General features: G+C 43.5%; 2 protein-coding genes across 5 annotated transcripts in view; one reads left to right on the top strand and one right to left on the bottom strand.

Annotated features, from left to right (window-relative positions):
- LOC136348308 (uncharacterized) overlaps positions 1-19,822 on the top strand; it is an 86,272-nt gene that overhangs the window by 32,437 nt on the left and 34,013 nt on the right. For 2 of the 3 annotated variants that reach the window (XM_066299056.1, XM_066299057.1), the window contains exon 3: positions 14,515-14,741. The exons of the other annotated variant lie outside the window; for it this stretch is intronic. In XM_066299056.1, coding sequence (XP_066155153.1) covers positions 14,515-14,741 — 227 coding nt within the window. The remainder of the gene's footprint in view (positions 1-14,514; positions 14,742-19,822) is intronic. 3 annotated transcript variants of the gene reach the window in all.
- The window catches only part of LOC136348302 (heat shock cognate 71 kDa protein-like), a 78,474-nt gene that overhangs the window by 50,540 nt on the left and 8,112 nt on the right, over positions 1-19,822 (bottom strand). The window contains exon 1 of one of the 2 annotated variants that reach the window (XM_066299045.1): positions 11,275-12,180. The exons of the other annotated variant lie outside the window; for it this stretch is intronic. The gene's annotated coding sequence lies outside the window, so the exon portion shown is untranslated. Of the gene's footprint in view, positions 1-11,274; positions 12,181-19,822 lie in introns of those variants that run through there. 2 annotated transcript variants of the gene reach the window in all.

Genomic DNA, 19,822 nt, shown 5'->3' with positions numbered 1-19,822 from the left:
ATTCGTGAGAGCTCATTATTTTAACCTCTAGAATCGCCTCCAGGCTACGTCAGCGCCACTTGCGGACGCTGCGAGTGGTATACATACACGCGAGTAAATATACTTTATCGATATCTAGTACATCCCTACTGAAAGGCTCGACTGCAATTACCTGGAGGTGATGAAAGTGATGGACATGTAACGTACAGCAAAAAAACGGCGACTTTGAAGTAACATACAAGTTCCCCGCAAGAAGGAAACATAGACAATTTGTCACTGAGTTTAATGTTCGCCTTTGTGATTTTAATACTTATTTAATTTGTCTGCGTTTACGAGGTGGATTTGTGTGCCGATTCCGAATCTTTCCCGCTCATAAACCATGAAAACTACCATGGTAATTGGACCCAGGACGCCGGGGTACCATGAACCGTCGAGCAAATAAAACCGTTTTTATTGCAATTTTTGCGAAAAGGGATGGCCGCATGCCGTCAATTTTGGGCGAATTAATTTAATCTCTCGCATCTGCAGACGTGCGTCGTAAATCGTCGTTTTTTGCATTCGGGCTTTTTATCCGTTTATCGGTGGAACCCGTAAAAAGCTTATAAAAGTAAAATACTAAACTGAAGGAGAACAATAAAACTATAATATTAATGCCCGCGCAGTGCGCTACGTGCCTTACTCGGTCCCAGATGCAATCGCGGTGCATGTTTGTCTGTGTGTCTACCAGTTTGCCGACTTTTCTGCACGCCACTTTAACCCTTTGGGACATCAGTCAATTGCTCCCTTTTGGGCTTTTTTTTTCCGCCTCTGCACCGAGGCACTGGCGAAACTACCTTAGAGAATCGGGCGTTTACCCCATCACTCTCTTCTTGCTCTACGGGTTATACCTTGACACTAGTCGTCCTGAATTTTCCGACTTGGTGCCTTTGAACATTTTTCAACAACAAAAGTGGTAAAACGACTGCAGACTTAAGCTTAAGATACGTCCCCCATTGCACCTCCCTTGGGGGTGATGCGAATAGTTCTCTCCCGCACGGCAGTGTTTGCAAATGGGGCGGTCCTCCATTCCGAGGAGGTGGTGTGGATGCCTGTTTGGTCTCTAACGACATTCATCGTTTCTTCTTGCATGCACCTCAGAAGTCATGACGTCACGATGCCTTGAATGTGCCCGGGCCGGGCACGATACCCTTGGTTCGTCTATATTCCCCTGCCTGTATCCAATGAGGCGAAGGCAAAACTTTCACCAACTCCCTCTAGACATGGTTTAAGCCGGTTGAGGGGTGTATGGGAATCACACAGATGTTTGTCGGATGAATTGTTAAAGCGGTGATACTTTAGATCTCTGCCTGTATCTTCTACCCTTCCGCGGCTCCTCTTTTTAAGCCAAACTCTCGCTTCTTCTTTCGCTATTGATTTACGGGTGGGACGGGGGAAGAGGGGCGGAAGAGGGGGGTAAACTCAGCCGGTCGTAAGTTCAAACTTTATGTTTCCCTTTACGACCGACGACCATCTTGCTCCCGGTTAATTGCAGGTGATTAAAATTAAGCCGGCCTTAACGAGCCGCATTTAGTTTAATTATTATCAATCACTGTGGTGCCGCCGCTATACAGGATGTTCCATAACGCAAAGGAAAAATATTTGATTTGATTGAATTTGCCTCTATTCAAAACCCGTACGAGTGTAAGCACTGCTAAATGTTAATTTTTTCGGATTTCCAAGTTCCTTAGATAAGAGATTCTCTGGGAATTTTCGAGGATTTTTGTCGGTTTTAACACGGTTTAGGGATTTTAGCGATTCCTGGGAGTTTTCAGAGATTAGCAATTTCATGAAGTCTTTTAGTGTTCTTTTCTCCACTCACTCGCCTTTCCACCGCAGACCTTTTTGGATTCTTTTTCCAGAGTTTCCAGAGGAGGCACGAACCACTTCACCACCTGAAGTGACTTGTGCCTTCTCTGGAGCTCCGCAAGATGATTTAACATACAGGGTGTCTCAAGATAGCGTTTGCAGTAAATGTGGCACAACCCTGTGGGGTTGCGTTGGAGCTACAAATTTAAGTGACGAGAAAACATACGTGGTGGCGCATAAAGCTGCGACGAAAGAAACTTGCATTTTCCTTTAACGGGGCATCCTGTATATTTTTGCATATTTGAGTTCCTTGTCGAATTCTAGGCCCCGGCGCGTTTGGTATCGCACATGCTTTACTTAAAATCTAGAGATCGTGATGTTAGTAATGATAATCAAAGAAATTAATACTTTTGAAAAAGTCCTTTTCGTCACGTATTGGAGAGGATTAGGTGCTTTATGGACGAGAAAAGCGGGACTTAATCTCACTAGATTTCTCCCCGTGGAGTTATCTGGAATGAATTATTTATCAAACGCGCCGAATTAATTTAGAAGACATGAAAGATCACATTCGAGAGGATTCCCGTACAGTCACGCCCGATATGATACGGAGAGCTTGTTCTACGGAACTATTTCGACGATTTCAAGCATGTTCAGTATCCCAAGAAGGACAATTTGAACACCTTTAAGCACCGCTTTCCTAATGCGATAATAAATATCTAGTTTCTGGCCGGGTCTCAGTTTTTGTAAGCAGGAGAATTGATTTGTTAAATCCTCCACGGAAATGCACTTCGCAATCTCTCGATTCTCAGTATAGCATACGCTATATCAAACGTACCTAGATACAGAAATATGCAAAAATATACAGGGTGTGCCGTTTAAAAAATCGCAAGCTCGCTTCATCGCGGCTTCATGCGCGACGCTATGTATTCTATAACGACTGCGATTTACAGTCCCAACACAACTCTACATGTTTCTGTCAAAACCCTTTCGAAAATTGCTACCGAATGTGAGATATTTGCGGTAAACTCCATCGTGACACATCCTGTATAGATGTCGTCACAATCTGGGTAGACATGTAGTTGTGACCGAATCACAAGTCATTTTTTTTTCTTTTTCGATAAAATCTACAGCTTGAAGCAATGGAGGTCCGACAGAACCGTTGAGCTGATGATGGGATGGCGGAGGCCTGTAAGCTTTTAGGCCTTGGCACTGACAAAATTGCAACAAATTAATAGAGAAATACGACCAACAAAAGACAGTCGGCAATAAATCGGCTGAATGTATACACACGGATATATAAACTCCCTTTAATTACGTCGAATAAATGACCCTTTTGGCTTTATGTATGGCCGCGATTGCGGCATTGTCTGCTTGGGTTCATGCACCTTGATGGCCGGACAGTCTGAGCCATCGCTTCCGGTTCTATGATGCGCACAATATTAAAATCTCCTTCTAGTATTTATTGGGTGCAGCTGCGTGGAAGCCGCGCACTCAATTTTTCAGCGCCTCTCGAGCTTAAGAGATTTTGACAACAAAAAACCAGTAAAAACGAGCCTAATTTCCCAATTTCCCACACTCATAAATTCCGCCCGTTCCCGAATAAATCTTCGAAAAAAAATTAAATATCTAATTATAGTCGGTTTAGTTCGGATTTCTAAATAATAGCCGCCGTGAGTTATTTCTTTTGCGGCGAAGCGTGTAGCTCAGGCTTTAACACTGCTCACGGTGTCAAAATAAACATTTGACTAGATTATAAATGCGACCTGTCTAATAGGGTTGCCTCCGACCAGAAAAATGCACTCGTCTATTCCTCTATCAGTCAATTGCCAGCCTCGGGATTAAGTTTTATTGTTGCTTAATCCCATTTAAAAAATGTGGAAAACGACTGTTTTCGTAACGTGCTGTTTGCGCAGCTCGAAAAACGATAAAGGAGAGACAATCTGGAGAAATACACGATAGCTTAAGGATATCAAACCCGACCCAAATAAACCCATTGTTCAATACCGCGCAGAGCAAAAGATGGAGAAATCAACTCTAGCCTGAGGGTATCAAACTCGGTCTAAATAGTTCCATTATTCAACAATATGCAAAGCGAAACTTAGAGCTTGGCGCCATCTAAGGAGCGACAGGTGGGGCAGTGCTGCAGCTGAAGTGAATAGCGGCGCCGCCATCTATGAGTCGTGGCAGTAGTCTCAGGTACACAGGGGCGTCTTCGTCAAACCGGACCGGAGAAGGTAAATAAGTCAAGCCAAAATTGTAGTCAAATTCTTTAGTGAAATCCAAAATCAGAAGGCGATCGTCTGGTTCTTCTCTCCGGGGGCGATTTCGTATACGTTCATTTTGCACAAATCTGCTAAACCCGGTTTCAGCGCGAGTTTTGGGCAATACCTTATAGTGATTCTTCCAGTGATTCCCGGATTATTCCCTAATACTCTCATGTAACTCTCACCGATTCGCGTCGTGACTTTTTGGTCGTAACCTCGAGACTTCGGTAAACACCTTAAAAATGTAAAATCGTTCGTCGTAAAAGCTGAAGGGCCAAAAAACCTTTGAATTTTTCAAACCTCATAAACGTTTTGTAAACCTCGAAAATTCGGGGCCGAATAGTTTTTGTTGCTAATTTAAAAACACTCGGAGGTTCTGCCAAGGTTTTGAACCTTCGGTCAGAGACTCACGGGTTTGCTTAAGGAGTATACGTTCATCTTCCCTTCACTTCGTTTTTCCAAGGAACGATCGTTGGATTATGTATGACAGAAATGGAGTAAGTTTATCTAGTAGTGTCATCGTTTTCGAAAAAATAAAGACAGATAACTACACCGAAGCGGCCTTACGTGATAAGTGTTCCACAGGTCTATTTGAAATTCCCAATTTCAAGCAGTCCCAGTGACATCCTCTCCCGGCTCTCTCAAATTTTAAGGAGGACATACGGATGGGTTTTTTAACAAAAAGTCGAGTGAGAAGATTTTGTGAAAATAGCAACTTTTCAGAAAATTCATACGCATAAAGATTTTCTCACACGTTCGTCGGAGAGCAATGGCGTTCGCCGAAAGAATAGTTCTTTGTCAAATCGAGCGATTGAAGTGCAAATGAACTTGTTAGGCGAAGAACCGTTTTAAGTTTTTCGAAAATTGCAAACTTTCAAAAATTCCCGTACACCGGAAGCTAACACCTCATAATTTTCTATTTCCCAAAAGTCGCCCTTCTTTCGATTGGCTTTGATGGAATTCGCGCAGACCTCCACTCCTCGTAAGTGAGAAATCGACCCTCCTCCGAAGCGAGAAACAGATCACGGCACCATCTGGGTTACGACCATGCTGCTAGAAACTATTGACCCTATTGAATATTGATTGGGACACAAATTACTATCCGACATAAACCAACATAAGGCCGATGGACTGTTTCTTTTTACGTGCTCCATCTAGGCGTCGACGGCTTCGCTAGACGAGTTGTTTGCTTACATTAAAAGGGCCGATTTGAATAAGTAATCGCACCAGCCCTGCGGTCTCACATGGGCCAAAAAAACGGAAGATAATTGCCGTCATCCAGTGGAGGCCTGACCGCAACCGGCCAGACAAAGGGGCGACTGCAACAAAAACAAAGGACGATTTCCCGGAATCTGGAGTCTAGACGGGCAGTGCTGAAGCCCAGACATCGCTCTTGATAAGATAGCGATGTACAGGGTTCAGACCGAGTGCATGTGCATCGGTGCACTTGAAGACCGCAAACCGGACGATCGTCAATTCCACCGCCGGTTTATCCCACCATTAATTAACGATAAATCTGGGTGTCCCTATAAAGAACGTCAATTCAGGCTCTCAGAACCTACAAAGTTTGTTATGTCTAGCCGACTGGAGGGCATCGTAAAAATGAACCGGATTTATTGCCCGACAATGTTCCACACTTACAACAAATGATGAAAAGAGTTTTAAAACCTATTAAAAAAAACAGGCGCTCTATGACAGCTTTATGTGGCCCATAAAGTCTGGCCAGAATGGGAACTTTTTTTTTCCGTTCTGAGCAGTTAAAGTTGTTCGGGCCAGAACCCGAATTACGGTGTCGAGAGGTTAACAGAAACCCCCAACCCTTGGGGCTTTTGTCGCCGGCAGATAGAAATAAGGCGTTTGGAAAAAACGAACCCCCCTGCGGGGAGGAACGGCTAGACATTCAGACCACGATCGATATAGTGAAGCGAGGGGGGAAACTAAATCTGGAATCCGATGGCGGCTAGACGAAGCTGGAATAAGGGCCTCTTATGCGTCTAGACGGGCCGTAGTCGCTGCTTCGCAGATTAATCACCGCGGAGAAGGAATTTCAAAACTTAGCCAAAGTTACAGGTAACGTTAAAGAAAAAACCTAAGCAGAACGATTGCAAACTTGGGGAAGAGACTTATGGACACTACGCCGATGGGAAACATTTCTGGGAAATATTTATTTAACTCGAATAAAATTTCGTTTTTTATCGCTTTTGAGAGATGCGGCACGTCGCATTTAGCCAAAAGTGATGATTCAACATATTTTTAGTTACTTCCTCGTCTCTGACTTGCTTTTTATTTCTTTTACCTCAGCTAACTGTTTCCAAAATAGTCGGAAGGAGGTGTAGACTGATTGACACCGCCTTCTGACTTCGCATCCAGGATATCTTAAAGAGAGAAGATCTCGTAAACGGTAATAGATGCCGATTTGCGCGAATGGGAAAAAAGCTACGCATTCGACGAAGTAGTTCCACGGTTCAAATGGGCCTATCGAATTATCGTCGGTTTTTCGATTATATCGAAACGTTCGACTTCAAAATTTTTTCCCCGAGCTACGGCAAGAAACAAGTCGAGACTAACGGCACTCTTCCATCGCAATTTCTCGTAAGGTTCAACGCGACAGTTCTTGTTCCATTCCATGACATCAGTCGACGTTTCGGTCATAGCGTCTTCCGAGAGAAACGCGATTTTAAATCCGCTCCGCTTCGCGTCGGCCGCGATCAGCCAGCGATGTCACTTCCGGCACTTGTTACGTAAATAACTATTGAGGAACACCGTTAAAATTTTCCACCCGACATATTTTCGAACTGTCGGTGGCATTTTCCCAGCGACGAGGAGTGCATACCGGCCTGCTCCACCTGCATAGCGGGCCTTTAAAACTCGTCTGACCTAGACACAGCTGCCTCGATATACTCGCGTCCTTATACTCCTTCTTCCCCCCCCCCCCCCTGATGGCCTTTCCGCCATGGGGAGCAATATAAACAATTCCCGAAATCCCCCCAGCAGCCCCGGGAAGCATCAAACAATTCAATTTCGGACGCGCTCACGGGAGGTCGATACGTTTCGACCCGAGAGAGGGCTACATCAGGCGCGGCTGTGACGTCAAGGCGTTAAATGTCACTTGTCATAATGTAAAGAGTCTAGACCACATCGGAGTTGTGTAACCTCTATTTATAGAACGCTGGTGTTTCTTGTTAGTTTTCCCTTTATACGTCGTGGCACGTCATCTAAAAATTAGAGGTGACATTATGAAGTGTCACGGTTATAAATTTCGACGACGAGCTGTTCACGGGTGTACATCGTAAAAACATCACTCTACGAAGTTTTTTAATTGAAGGAAATTATTTCTAGGCAGAGCTAGCGGGGGAACTAATTCTATTTATGTTAATGGCGTCGATTTTTCCACGCTTCACTCTTTCGCTCGAGGGCGATTCACCATCATCACAACTAATATTATCAACAATCGTGTAAAATGGCAACTTTTTTCCAAAGACAATCTTGCGAAGGTGTCGTAAAAAATCCGAATTTCCTCCCGAGACGCGGCTGGAATGAGAAATGAGGTGAGCAACACGAACTGATGGCAGATAAAAAGGACTTTTTAAGATGTCAATTTAAAGTTTCGCCGAATAAACATCTCGAGGGATTTTATCTTCTTCGAGATTCACTTCAAAATCACGCACCTCTTATTTCCCTTTCCATCACTTTGCACCTGTACTAATCCATCCCCCAAAGGACAAAGACACTCGAGGACCTTGTTCCAGTTTCTTCCAGTTGGGAGGATCAATAAACTCATCAGAGATACTCCGGGTGCGAAATATCTCCGGTTACGGGGGAAATTGATAATGGCGGGCAATTTTTTTTAGATAAGTGCTTCAAGGGAATGTGGATTAAACCTTTTACAGAGTGAGAAAGCTCATTGGAAATTCTGGTTATGTAGGCCTCTGGATCCACCCCTGGAACGAACCTGGGGGATCGATATCGGCGTCAGACGTCTGTCTGGCACGTGATCTCTGTTTCGCCATTATGCCCAACATGTGTCGAGGAAAAATGCGTCTGGGGCAGATATGCACGACTTAAATTAACCCCTAAGCCCCTTCACGATTTATTTGCAATGAGATTCTTTCGGGGTATTACATTTGGTGGATTTGCGGCATCTAAGGATGTTGGGATGGAACGCCTATCTGCATGCTCAAAAGGCGAAAAGCAATAAAGTTCGACGTTTAACGGGAACCAGTTTAAATTAGACATTTTTGGAGGCTTCCAGAGGAATTTGAAGACTAATTCCGCTCATGTAAACGTTCCCATCTTGAAAAAAATTATTAATTTTTTGAAAATTTCCGCGTATGGGTCGATGCCAAAATTCCTAATCGAATCCTCAGCAGCCGTTCTAAAATTCAATCGTATTCAAACACTTAAAGCTAATTCGTACGGTCCCGCTCTTTTTCGTTTCATTTGTGAAAATTGGAAAATCGCTTTTCCCAACGAGTGCGGAAAGCAATATGTAGGGCGCACCGATTGCAGTTGCGCAAAATCGAACAACCCAAAGCGGAGTCGGTCAGCAATGCGGTGCGTTAAAGACAATTTCGTGTGTGTGAGGAACGTAGTTTTTAACGCACGAACGTGAGACGAGTCACGCAAAGCAAAATTCACGCCAGTATGCTTTTGAACAAGCTGAGAAAATGAATGTGGCTGTAGCTGTTCGCAGGACAGCGCATGCGTTTTGTAGTGTGTGAAGTCTTTGGGTCTACCCGCTGCATACAGGGTGTCCGTTTAGCTCTCCGTTTAGCTCCTCGTGCTTCTATGAGTTTGTGGGTAGTTTTAGAAAAAAAAATTATTATTAGGACGGATATGAGGCTAATGAAAGCGCGTTTTAAAATTAGTGCCACTCCTACAGGGTGTCTCAAAAAAATCGGGGCGCTCATTTTCTTAAACGGACCGTCTGCATTTTTTCGCGTGGTAGAATTTTGCTCTGATCCTGCGTTAGTTCGTAGTTTTCTTTAACCCGAGAGCACAGCGACTCGAAGCAAACACTTTTTCATTTTGGCATAAGATGATGTCATATTTATCTTGAACGTTAATGGAATTGTTAATTAGATGTTTCAGGAAAACTCGCATTTATGGCGGAGTGCCTGAGTGTTAAGCATGCGCTGCCATAATTTCGATGTCTTGAGTAATATCTCTTACGCTAATGCTTGGGTCTTCTACTGTTGATAAAGTGATGTGAAGTTCATTTACTTCTTCTGAGACCCTCTTCTTTCACGTTTTCGTTTCGTAATTAACAATTCCCGTCCGTTCAAAACGCTCCTTTAGACGTTCTAGGCCCCTTATATTGGAATGTCCTCGATTAGAAAATCGTTGTGCTGGGACGCTAATAAACAATTTCCATCACATGGACCAATTACATAAATCACACTAATAAGTTCTTGTTGAGTATGTTTCGTTTTGATGGCTAGTTTTAAAATAAACAGATTTCGAAGGGAAAGAAACCCGTAAATGAGCAAATTTGAAGCAAACAACATTGATACCACTCCAATGCGTGCTAAACACTCGGACACTTGAATAATTAATAGTTTCATGAACGTTTAAGATGAATATTACGTCATTTTGCGTCGAACTGAAGAAAATTCAATATTCTTTCGTCCTACGTCACAGAAAACACAATGATCCGTTTGAAAAAGTGAAAAAAGTGAAGTTGAAAAGGTGAAAACTGAAGTTGGTATTATGAATAATCTGTGTACATTTCCGACCCGGCGACTGTTCGTGCGTGCTAAGGTGATTTCATCCCCGGACTCGTCCTAAAATGATCAAAATTTCATTTAAATTAACTGAGGTATTGATTTCCTTTCACGACTCAGTGCAAATGCCTGACATCTCTTTTTAGACGTCATAACTTCGGGTCGGTGCATCCCAGGGAGAAAAAAAAAATTAGGAACCAACACAGAATTAGGAGGAGATTCTATCGTGCGGAAAAACGCAGCTAGTGCCATTTAGGACAATAACACTTCGTACCCCCCCGCTTTAGTGGGACACCTTGTGGGGTCGTCACCAATTCTGAAACTGATCTTCATCAGCCGCATGCGCGACCCCGTAATTGACTGTTTTTTCGAAATCACAAATGCGTAAACTCATACGTGTGCGAGGGGGTGTTAAACGGACACCCCGTACGACAAGTGGTCGTTATTGCCTCCTCTTCGTCGATCGAGGTTCCTCTAATTTGCTTCCAGCAACAACTGCAACAGATGTTGGTTGCGGCACTCTTTCGTGTAACGTCACGGTTGAGGGATGCAACTTTGACTAAAAGGGGGGATGTTTTGTTTGAGAACTTGTGTTTAATTAACGCAAATTATTGCTGGTCGCGGTGCATCGATCAGCGCCAATTACTCGGCTTAATAGCGTAAACATTTCACGTAGGTACCTAATTTCGTTTTCCGGTTGCACGACTGTACGATTTGTCTTTTTTAGGCGACAATTCCCCCCTCCTCCCCCCTAAAAAAAAATATAAAAAAAAGAGTGTAATAAAAGAGGGTCTAGACTATCAAGGTCAGCAATCAATTAACAGATTTGAAGAAAAAACGTATGCGGCATTAATGATTGCACCGAGCGAGTGTGTCTCGGACTGGTTCCGAAAAGGGGGAGTCGGAGAACAACCGGTTGGGTACTTTGATTCATTTTTCATATACCGGTCGCAGTTTAGAGGTACTAATGACGGTTTTACAACCTCCCCGGAGACCAAACAGCACTGCCATAATAAAAATCTGGATCTATTTCTGGCAGCTTAAGTTTATTATTCGTCTGCACCCGTTTTGAAAATAGAACGGTTCGATCGGCAGCGCATTTTATGAATGGGTTTAGTGTAAACCAATCGGTTTACATTTCGTCTGGATCGAGCGCTTTTTCATGCCATACGAAATTATTTGGAAATAGCCAGACGTCGCGTCGAATTGTTTTTCGGTAAACAAACGGTCGTGAAAAATAGAAATTCGACTAGGACCACATAGCTAGGACTAGTCCACGACTATTGCGTCAACGCCAGCTGCGTCCTACCGCTGTGGCCGTTTCAAAATAGCTTCTGGACACTCTCTTTTCCACGATTTCGGGACCGAGTTAGCCGTGGCCTAGACAAAACACGTTCGCCGTTTCGCCATTGTTCGATCCTCACCTAGCAATTATTCTAATATCTCAAAAACTGAAAACTTACGGTATTTTAATGATCTCGTTTTGCACGCGCACGTAGAGTCTTCGGAGAGTTCCACACCTCCATGTTTTGGGGCCGCTTCAAAGGTGGATCTGTCAAAGAGCCCTCTGTCGAACTGCTGGAGGAGGCTCGCCGCAACTCCACCGAAAGGGTTATATCTCCAGAAACGTTGAAGTAAAAACAGAACGTTAGCCAGTTTGCTGGTGTCATGGACAGTGTTTTCCAGACGAAGTCGCCAGTGCACTGGTCTGATAGGCGCGACTCAAAGAAACTAAATTAAATTTTGGTGGATTACCAGTGTGTCCAAAAAACGAATGTCCCAAATAGGGATCTCGCGAACGACAATGGAAAAAAATTTCGTTGCTGGGAGACAAATTGCGCATTCAATGGAGAACTTTCATGATGCAAACAGATCTAATTTTGTTTTCGTTTTTGTTGCCGCGTTATGGCAAGCGATAAATGGAAACTAAGACCGCTTTTCCATTGCACTTCTTTTTATATGCTTCAACGTGACAGTCATGGTTGTACTCTCTGACATTTAATTTGTCAAGAATGATCAGCAACTTTCGTTTCTTAATACGGGCCTGGAAAACTTTTTGCCGATTTTAAGACGAGTTTTTCTTAAAAATTCATTGATGCGTCGCAGTTAGTAATTTACGCAATGTTTTGGTGGTCATCCGTGGTCGAGTTCTTTCACGATTGCCTTTTACTTCAAAATCATAAGTGCGTTTAATGCACTTATATGATACTTCATGGGGAATTTTTCCAGATAAAAATGTGGAAATATGATGGGTGTTGTCGCACATTTTTACTGGTACATTCCTTATCAAGCAAATTTCTGCTGGCTCTTAGGGAGTGCCTATTATACCGTTTTGTGCGCCAATCTTCATGTGTCTCAACATCTCTTTTAGTGTTTGAGATATGAGTTTTTACCCCTATTTACGTAATCTCGAAAGTGGCTTAAGATCCAGCTGCATTTTAAAGGATCCAGGACGTCAACTGTTGCAGTATTTCACCACCAACTTCCACTTACGGTCGGTGCTGTTGAGGCGCTGATTGGGATGTCAATTGGTGGTGAAATTGAAAGTTAGAGAAGAAATGAAAAATTTTCAGAATCGAAAGAATCGATGTTGATCTTGATCTGTCTGCTGAAACGACGCCTTTTTACGGGTTTTAAAACTGAAGCACCAATCGACGTTTTTTTTTCAAATTGTCTTGGAGTGATTCCGTGCACCACGATGGTGGACATAGAATTTTTCTTTCTTGTGTTTAGGTTTAAGGTTAATGACACTTACATGGACTTACTAATCCTGGACTGACTTTTCGCCCGTTCAGTGAGGCGTAAAAATTATAATAGAATTTCCATATGCTATAATCTTCAAATTTGAAGATGACTGTCGCAATGGAATCACATCAAAGAGGAGTTCGTAATGTACTTCGTAGAATCATCGCGCTAAGTAATATTTACGTCATTCCTCTTAAGTGATGCGCTGGTCCAATTTGAAAATTCAGATCTGTTATCAAAGGTTAATTAAATCTTCCCATTTTACGTCTCTTCTCCAGTGCTGTTCCTCTACCAGTAGCACCATATAAACAGGGCCTCCATTCCATCTGAACCTTGAATCAGTTATACGGCGCATTTAGCAATTACTAGCAATCTACGTGAATTTATCGGTGGTAACCTTTGATGCAGTCGGCTAGTTTTTGCCCGATTATCTGTACTTTTACTGAGCAATTGCCTTCAAATGGAAGTAATAAAGCAGTCATCTAGACGCAAAATTATGGAAAGTGCAGATTGTGATGGCCTTGTTCTATTCATTCGAGAAACGAGATCTATTCTCGTCTAGACGACGCGATTGCTTAATATGGGCAAGTGAAAACTTGATATTCATCGTAAATGATTGAAGAGACATCGACCAAATTATGTAACTGCGCTTGGGTACTGGTGACTTCTACAAGTATTATTCTTGGTTTTGGTGGTGGACCCAAAAATGACCATTATTATTCTCGAGGGGGTATTCTCGCCCATCAGAAGATGGTCACGAAATTTCGTCGCCGCCCGAAAACCGGACAACCGTGATGCATTTATATCGGCTTATTTGCCAAATGTTATGACCCTTTGTTTGCCAGTAAACAGTTCAACGTCCATCAGGGTCTAATTTACATACCAAATGTTTAAAATTTCAAAGTGAAATCGAGCAAATTCACTTGCTTGGTTGCGCCTCCCTTCTGAACGTCGCGCCCCCTCGGGGGCGACCTTCAGGTGACCTCAACCCGCGCTATCACATGAAAACAAAACGAGAATTTTATTTTGTCTGGTGCGCCCGACCGAATCTCGAGACTGCATTTGCAGACCGGGCTTGCAATATGCAAATGTCTTCCCTTCGTCGTCGACGAAAAACGAAGAAAGGAAGACCCCAAAGTGCAGGTACACGTAAAAATCCGGCCTCCGTACGTGTAAGGGGGCCCCTCGTGCATTCGGAATGATGCACTTGTCGCTTTCGGCGGGCCGGGTTCTCGAAACGTGTGTCGCCAAAAGGCGAGGCAAAAGGGCTCCGAATTTACCTTGCAAATTAGTTTTACGGCTGACATGGCCGGATTTTATGACCAGGTTTTATCCCCCCTGGCCCCCTTCACAAGTCACATCAGCTCGGGCTTTTGAAGATGGAATTTTAATTTGCACGAGGTGTCTACATATTTGGGGAGAAGTTGCTTATGGGATCTTCATTAGTCTTAGAAATTACGTGTCCGATCTGGAAATCGTGCGAGACCACATGGGAAATTGTCACAGACCATGTTTGGAATCGCGATGGACTCATTGAAAGTCTTGCAGGAGCACAGCCATAGACATGCGCTCATTTCGGTATCACATGGTGATCATGGCACCGAAGGTGTTAATAAGCCGACTTCCATAACGTTAGTGACTGTATTGAGCTGGAATTCGTCCATTCGATACGCGTGGAGCTGCTCTTGGTCCGATCCACAGTCCAACGAAAAGAGCGTGGACAGAAACGAGACACATGACATGGTCGACGCGGGCTTATTCGAAAACGCATTGCTCGCACTAGCTCCATCTACATTGCGATTTTTACATTACCAATTCTAGTGTTGTTTTGTATTTTCCTTCTATAAATTACTCAAACGAACAGATTTTCTCTTAGGACTTTTCGGGCTTTTGTTTTGGTATATAGTTTTTTTTCCTGAAAATGTTGCCGATAGTACGGAGTCCCTTTGGTGTTGCAGCCGTCGGTGTGATCGTAGGGGATTACCCCGCCTCGCCGCCCCTCACCACCCGCCGATTGCCGCCTTCGTGGGCCGTCGCGGCGTTGGCAGCGGCAGCGGCGGCAGGCGCCGTGCTCGGCCTGGCCTCGTGTCTGCTGCTGCGCCCCCCGTGCCGCGGGCGGCAGGACGTCGCCGCTCCTCCAACCGCCCCTACTGTGTCCGCTGCCGCCGCTACCGCAGTCACTCCCGTAAGTTTTGGTGTTTGTGTGCCGCAGCCTTTACTAGCATGCATGGCGCTTTTAATTTCACCTTTGTCACAATTACTCGAAAATCTGAAGCTAATTTGATTTCGTGTAAAATGTGAATGATTCACCGTCTGGGACGTTTGCGTTGAGGCCCGCCAGGGGCGTGCTTGAACGTTTTTTCCGACAATCGCGACTGAGACGAGGCGTCCTCTATTATTTGAAGCGTCGTCCCAGTCTGTTTGTGCAAACACTGGGTAATACCATTTGATGATTAGCGCCAGACCATAAGTTTTATTAGGGAAATTACGTCAAGTCTGGCTTTCCGATTTTCGGAACTTAATCTGGGCCGGTTTGTAATAATTCCAAACATTTCTCGTAGATGAGGAGACGTGTCTGCAGATAAGCTTTTCCGACAAAAATAGACGAATGCTTGCTCCGTTATCATCAAAAATCACATTTAAAATGCGTTATTGTTCGATCGTTGAGGGCATTACCTGGACTCGACTAAATTCGCATTGTTCTTCGAAGAAAACAACTTCGGACATTTTAGCGCGGGCCTGACAGACGAAAACAATTAATTTCGGTAAATATTAACGTGTCAGTTACCCCCTTTATGCATACATAGATATTTTTATGATGTGCATGGGCTTTGTTGCCGTTTTAATTATCGTGTCACGTTATAATTAAAACGAAAAATACGTGCGGAAATTCGGAATCGAAAAACGACCCCGCGCCTCATTGTTCGGAATTAATTTGCTCCTGGCGAGCAACAGATGGGGCAGTGGTTGAACGTTTCCACTGCACTCATCATTTATCTATATTAATAGCGGAAGCCATTTTCAATCCAGTGGATGCGAACCTTGAAGGTCCCCGTAGATGTTAATAAATAATCACTTGATCCGCGCAGTGTTCGGACCACGAACGGACATTGCCGCTGTGAAAATTCGAAATAAATGCACTGGACTTTCGAAAAAACCGCAACGCCAAGAAGAACGCATCGTGTGTAAAAGGTGTACGAAAAGAAACTGAGCATTTTTCGGTGAAATTGAGCTTCATTAAAAACATAGTTATTGAAAATATCGGTAATCAAAATAATTTCCATAACTGTCCATGGTCTTTTGCCGTTTACCGGGTAGACGATGGATGCCCTCGTGATGGAAGCTCAGTGGTTTCGACGAAAAATAGTTATCCATTTTCGAATACCTTCAACGTTAAAGAATCGTTGGTCAGCTAAATGAGACTGCACGGATCTGAACTAGTGGAAGTCGGACGGAGCCAAGTCTGGAGAATACGCCGCATGCTGGAGCATTTCCCAGCCTAACGAGAAGACGAGTTCCTGGGTCGGTTTAGCTGCATGCGGACGAGCATTATCACTTTCCGACTTCCTTGGCCCGTAAATGGTCTTTTTTCCTCCAGAGCATCGCTTAATTTGATCATTTGGGCCTGATGACGGGCAGCTGTAACAGTTTGACCGGGTTCCAGAAGCTCGTAGTAAATGACTCCTTTACAATCCCACCAAATACACAGTAAGATTTTCTTGGCATGAATGTTTGGTTTTGCAACTGATGTGGATGGCTGGTCTGGGTCAACCCACGTTTTTCTGCGCTTAGGACTGTCATACAAAATCCACTTTTCATCTCCCGTAATAATATTGTGCAGAAAATTCTTTCTTTTATGCCGAGAAAGCAAGTTCATGCAGATGTCAACTCTTCGATTTTTATCGTCTTCGGTTAGCTCATGAGGAATCCATTTTCCTGCTTTTTGAATTTTTCCCATTCCATACGATCGAACTGAAACTGCTCGTCGAGTTACTCCTAACTGCTCTGCAAGCTGGTTTTCAGTTTGGCATGGATTTTCATCCAGTAAAGTTTGCAGTTTTTCGTCTTGAAACTTTTTTTCGACACCCGCACGTGGATCGTCCTCAAGACAAAAATTTTCCTCACAAAACCTCTTAAACCATCTCCTAACAGTTGAAGCACCAACAGAATTATCTCCCCAAGCCGAATCAACCATTTCTGTTGTTTCAGCAGCATTTTTTTTCAGTTTAAAACAGACCACCATTGATATTCTCAAATATTGCTTGGAAATGTCCATGTCTCTATTTACGTTTTGTGCACTGAACTATAGCTCCTGAGCAACTGAAACTTTTATCATATAAAAAGTCATAAATAAACAACACCTGCTCACAATTGCAGGCGAATTGAACGTGCTTAAGTATGTTTTTTTGTTGCATATAACTTTATTGCTCAGTTTCTTTTTGTACATCTATTATTTGAAATTTTGGTATGATTTTAGCCTTGTGAAGAGAAAAAAATGATAAAAATTTCAAGTTCGCATTTTAACGCGATATGAAGTTTTTATTTACTTTTTTATCTGTTCTTTTTGCACATTTTTTTACAGGCGGATAGCGATAAAGGTATTTCTGTTAGTACCGTATTGAATGTGTGGTAGGGCAAAATGCCTCGTGTACGCCAAAACGCAGTTTATCGGCAGTTAACTCCCTTCGAAAGGGGAAGGATTGTTGGTATGCACGAGGCAGGTTTACCTTTCCGCGAAATTGCACGTAGATTGGATCGAAACGCATCAACAATGCTAAGAGCTTGGAGAGATTGGTCTAACGAAGGGTCAGTAAATCGTCATCGTGGTAGTGGCCGTCCAAGAATGACGCGAAGACCGGCGACTTCGTCGTTCAGCGACAGGCGCCCCGTTTGAAACAATTCCGTCTCTTGGTGCTAACTGGGTCCTAGCCACCCTAAATCGAAGGGCCTCCCTTAGTACGATGTATCGCAGAATTCGAAGTTTTGGACTAAATTCATATCGTCCCATGCGTCGGCTTCCATCATCACGAAACCACAGGGTGGCCCGACTGGAGTGGTGTCGTCTGAGAGTGCAATGGCTGGATGGGTGGAGAAGAATCGTGTCCAGTGATGAGAGCCGATTTTGTTTATGGCGATCTGATGAACGGTTACGTGTTAGAAGGCGCAGAGGAGAGCGATTAAACTTGGACTTTTTGGAAAGGCGTCATTCTGGCTTAACACCAGGTGTCACGGTTTGGGGTGCCATCCAGTACGGTAGTCGGTCCCCTCTTGTTTTCATTTATGATAGATTAAATGCTCAGAGGTACATTAATAGTGTCTTAGAACCGGTTCTTGCACCAAACATGCACGACCATCCTGGACTAACCTGAACTAACCTGAACCCTAAACACATTTCAACAGGATAATGCGCGACCACATGTAGCCGACGATACTTTGAGGTATTTGGAAGCTGAAAATTTGGATACTTTGCCTTGGACAGCTCGTCCTCCAGATTTGTCCCCAATAGAGCACGTATGGGATATGATGGGTCGGAGACTTCGACGTTTAGCTCGCCCTCCAGAGACCATAGATTAACTCCGCGAGCAGGTGCAGATTGCCTGGGGTACAATACCACAGGAAGATATTGACAATTTAATTTTAAGCATGCCACGTCGCTTAAAGGAATGTATTAATTTATGAGGAGATACCACCCATTATTAAATTATTATTAAATTTTTTCACTTATTCACAATAATTTTCTTTTGATGTTTTGATCGTTTTTGACCATTACCCGACCCAACGTAATGCCAGAATTTCAAACGTGTACGATGTGTTCTTCTTGGTGTTGCGGTTTTTTTGAAAGTCAGTGTATATCAAACATTGTCGGAGCCACAAGCGAAACTTGAAAGAAAAAGGTGATTTTTTCACTCTCTACATCTCGCAAACTAGTCATTTGCAGATGAAAATCTATGATTATTATAATAATACATGGTAAATTACGTGTATGTGTGCATGTTGTCTACGATCAGAATAACGGTGAAGTGCTACTAAAAATTGAGAAACGGCAAGGAATATTGTCCACCCATCTCACACCGCCCATTTGCAGAGCGCAATTATCGAAAAATCACAACGGTAGTTGCCTGGTAGATGCCGATAATGTCCCGCTACCTGTGGATTACTGCCCGGCAGGTATCAATCAAATGTATCAATGTCGAGGAAAAATAACATTTTTACAGCAGCTTTTGAGGATGTCTGGTCTCAACGATAATAAAATATAGGAAATTTCAAGGGAAAGTGAAATCAAAAATGCTAGAAATTGCATAAGCGACACGCACAGCGTCAATTTCCTTTATTCGGGACATTTTCCACCAAATAACATTCGTGCTTCAAAACGACCAGATAATCTTGAATTAACGTGCGTTTGTTGCACTTCTCAAACGGCGTTTCCTCATTTTAATATTTTGTTTTCGTCCAAGGCATTAAAGTAAACTCGCGTAGCTTTTAGAAAACACGCTTTTCCGGAAAATTCGCCGGTAATTTTGATGCACTTGTACCCCTGACACTTTCCGAAAGGTTTCAAGTGAAGCGCTGTTTGAAACGTTTTGTTGTAAAATCGGTAGAAGCCCTGCTGAAAGAGAAATCTAATACTGGACACAACAGTTTTGGAAAAAGAATCGACTCCGAAACGCGCAGGACGAATATGCAGGATGGACACGTCGGCCGATTCCAGACGTTGGAAAGTAGGTGGACACCGATCGTCGTGAGACGGATCGCGCGTGACGAGGACGACGACACTCAGTTCTGTCTGGAAATCGGCATTCGCGATCGCAGCATTCTTCACTGCTACCAGTTTCGGATCAAAGTGCAGGTAGCAAATGTGAAACGCAGGCAGTGCACTAGGAAGGAAAACATTGAAGAGAAGTTAATAATAAATAAGAAACAAAACTGTGGGAACATGATGAAGACCGAACCAGAAACCGAAAGGAATCGAACGATAAAGTTTGATGAGTGATCCTGGATGGGCAAAAACTCCACAGTACGCGGGCACCCAAGATCGGTTTGAGCCAAGCTTTTTGGGGGACAACGAATACAAGGGATGTATTCAGGCCATCTCCATCAAAGGATCACGAGTTCAACATTCTCTTTTTCCTTGCAAAACGATAAACCCGTCCTGAGTCGCCTTCTTTTTTTCCTCGACCGAAATTGAGTCTTCGCCTTCATTTTATAAGTACCGGGTCCGGTCCGCAGTAATTACATATTGTCGGGGTACGCGGCGGTACCCGTCAC

This window comes from Euwallacea fornicatus, chromosome 32 (genome assembly GCF_040115645.1).
Source record: "Euwallacea fornicatus isolate EFF26 chromosome 32, ASM4011564v1, whole genome shotgun sequence".
NCBI classification, from domain to species: domain Eukaryota; kingdom Metazoa; phylum Arthropoda; class Insecta; order Coleoptera; family Curculionidae; genus Euwallacea; species Euwallacea fornicatus.
Note: the sequence above shows the minus strand (reverse complement) of the source record. Positions and strands in the feature narration are given on the sequence as shown.